At 39.2% G+C, this 2548-nt stretch overlaps 1 protein-coding gene across 1 annotated transcript; it reads left to right on the forward strand.

Annotated features, from left to right (window-relative positions):
* The first annotated feature begins 1120 nt into the window (after nt 1-1120).
* LOC138889520 (uncharacterized) lies at nt 1121-2056 on the forward strand. Its single transcript, XM_070172837.1, has 3 exons — nt 1121-1306; nt 1406-1534; nt 1625-2056. Exons 1-3 carry the CDS (start codon nt 1121-1123, stop codon nt 2054-2056), a joined length of 747 nt encoding a protein of 248 aa, XP_070028938.1.
* Nucleotides 2057-2548: the final 492 nt, after the last annotated feature.

A 2548-nucleotide genomic window follows, 5' to 3' on the forward strand; every position in this document is an offset into this window, starting at 1 on the left:
TGTTATAGCGCTTACCGATAGCATTACATTTCATTGACGGGAACACACTTGGTTTCCTTAATCAAATTATTCACATTCTCATAACAAAATTAGTTATCTTCTTAATTCACAACTATACCATTATCTTGTTACGTTAAAGGAATAGAATTACGACCTAAGTCAAGTATCACAATACTCAAGTAATCTTTTTACACCTATTCCTTGTGGGATTCGACCCCAACCTTGTTAGTTTATTATAGTTGACGCTGACCACTTTACACTATTTAGTTAAAGTGTAAGTTGAGCGTATCAAATTTTGGCACCGTTGCCAGGGAATACGGTATTGAAATTACTAATTAGTGTGTGCTTTACTTTATGTCTTCTTCTATTCCATCACACTTTGCTTGTTTTGTTTGGTGTTGATAGGAAAATATGGCCGAATATGAGGAAGAAGAAAATCCTTTTGTAGACATAGATGAATACATTAAGGATACAAATGCTATTGTACCTCCGAGAGTTGATGCTGCCACTTTCAAGGTGGAACACGATTTAATCCTAATACTCAAAGCGGGGGGGGGGGGGGGGTTCATAAATTCTACTGATGATGATCTGACACAACATCTTAGAAACTTCATGGGTGTGTGTGCGATGCACAAGCATAACAATGTTTCACATGATGCCTTAAGATTAAGGGTGGTCAAGTACTCACTAATTGGAGAGGAAATGAAATGGATTCAAAATCTACCACAAAACTCAATTCATTCTTGGCCTAAACTTGGCCGTGTATTCTTAGCTAAATGGTTCCCGCAAAGCAAGAAATCTGAGCTCCAAGATAAAATTTTCTTTTTCAAGCAACTACCGAGAGAACATCTACATGAGGCATGGGATCAATTCAAGTTATATTTGGTGAGGTCACCTAATCATGATTTTCCGGATTCTATTTTTTTGGAGAAATTCTATTTGGATGCTATGAACCAATCTATAGCCAAGAATGCAGCTGATGGATCTTTTATGGATAAGTCATTTGCAAGGATAACACAAATCCTTGACAAATCAAGGTTCCTCAAATGATTCCAAGTTGGAAAACTTGCTTGAACGGGTATTCCAAAATCAAGATAGGTCCAACACTTCAATGAGGAATATGACCGAGCTTGTCGGCTCTCATACCGCATCCATTCAAAAGTTGGAGATGAAAATGAGAAATCTCTCACGAGAACAAAATCCAAAGCAAAAGGGGACACTCCCAAATGACGTAATTGTGAACCCAAAAGGTAGTGGGAGTGGTCCAACTTCTCATTGCATGGCAATTACTACTCAGAGTGAGAAAGTACTTCAAGGAGAGAGTGAAAAAGTGCTTTAAGTGGAAGATTCGGAAAAAGAAGTTGAGGCACATGTTGAAGCGCTAATTGTTGTTGAAGCTAAAAAGGTCCCGGAAGAGTTGAAAGTTCAAGAAGTGAACCGGGAAGAGGTTAAGGAAAATGTAAAAGGTATGCCAAAAACTCTACCACCAATTCCTAGACCTCCTCCTCCTTTCCTTCAAAGACTTGCTAGGAGGGTTGATGATAGCAAACTCGAGAAGTTCTATGACATTCTCAAGAAATTATTGATAAATATTCCATTTGTGAAATCTTTTCAAGAGATGTAGGGTTTCTCTAAGTATTTGAAAGACTTGATCACCAATAATGAAGTGGTGAATGTGATTTGTCGGGTCAGTTCCATCATTGCAACAACCACCGTTCAAAAGAAAAAAGACACAGGAGCTTTCACCATTCCATGCACTATTGGGGCGCGTAATTTTGCAAGAGTTCTTTGTGATAATAGGGATATCATCAACTTAATGCCTCTTGATATTTACAAGCAAGTGGGGTTAGGTATGCCGAGGACTACAAGTATGAGGTTGCAAATGGCCGATCGTTCAACAAAAAGACCGGTGGGAATTGTTGATGATGTGCTTGTGAAAGTGGGAAAGTTCCATCTACCCACCAACTTTGTGATCCTTGATTGTGCGGTTGACAAAGAGACCCCTATAATCTTGGGGAGACTTTTCCTTGCTACCGAAAGAGTACTTATGGATTAAGAACGAAATGAGATCAAGTTCCGGGTCAATGATGTAGTGGTCATATTCCAACGAGTAAGGGTATGAAGTTTCCAAATGCATATGAAAGCTTCTCAGTCATTGATGTTGTCGATGAGGCAGAAGACGCAATTGAGATGAAGATGGAAGAACAATACCTTGGTGAGGCATTAGCGGCTATTTTGGTAAACTTTGATGGTGAAGACATGAAGGGGTACATGGAATCAGTAAATGCATTAGAAGGGCTTGGGTCCTACACTTATGCTCCAAAAAAGCACTCTCTTGACTTAGAGAATAGAGTCACTCCTCCTGCCATGCCTTCAGTTATTGAGCCGCCGCAACTTGGCCTCAAACCACTTCCATCGCACTTGAGGTATTAATTTCTCAGCTCTAATGACACTCTACTGGTAATCATTTTTTCTTTGTTGAATGATGTGCAGGTAGAAAAACTATTGAATGTCTTGAAGGAGCATAATAAAGCTATTGGGCAAACAA

Source organism: Nicotiana sylvestris, chromosome 4 (assembly GCF_000393655.2).
Source record: "Nicotiana sylvestris chromosome 4, ASM39365v2, whole genome shotgun sequence".
Lineage (NCBI taxonomy): Eukaryota > Viridiplantae > Streptophyta > Magnoliopsida > Solanales > Solanaceae > Nicotiana > Nicotiana sylvestris.

Bases quoted from the DNA above. Each gene is read 5' to 3' on its own strand.
- LOC138889520 (XM_070172837.1), top strand. From the start codon at position 1,121: ATGACCGAGCTTGTCGGCTCTCATACCGCATCCATTCAAAAGTTGGAG. The intron at 1,307-1,405 runs GTACTTCAAGGA...GAAGCTAAAAAG, and splicing joins TTACTACTCAGAGTGAGAAA to GTCCCGGAAGAGTTGAAAGT. The intron at 1,535-1,624 runs GTTGATGATAGC...CAAGAGATGTAG, and splicing joins TTCAAAGACTTGCTAGGAGG to GGTTTCTCTAAGTATTTGAA.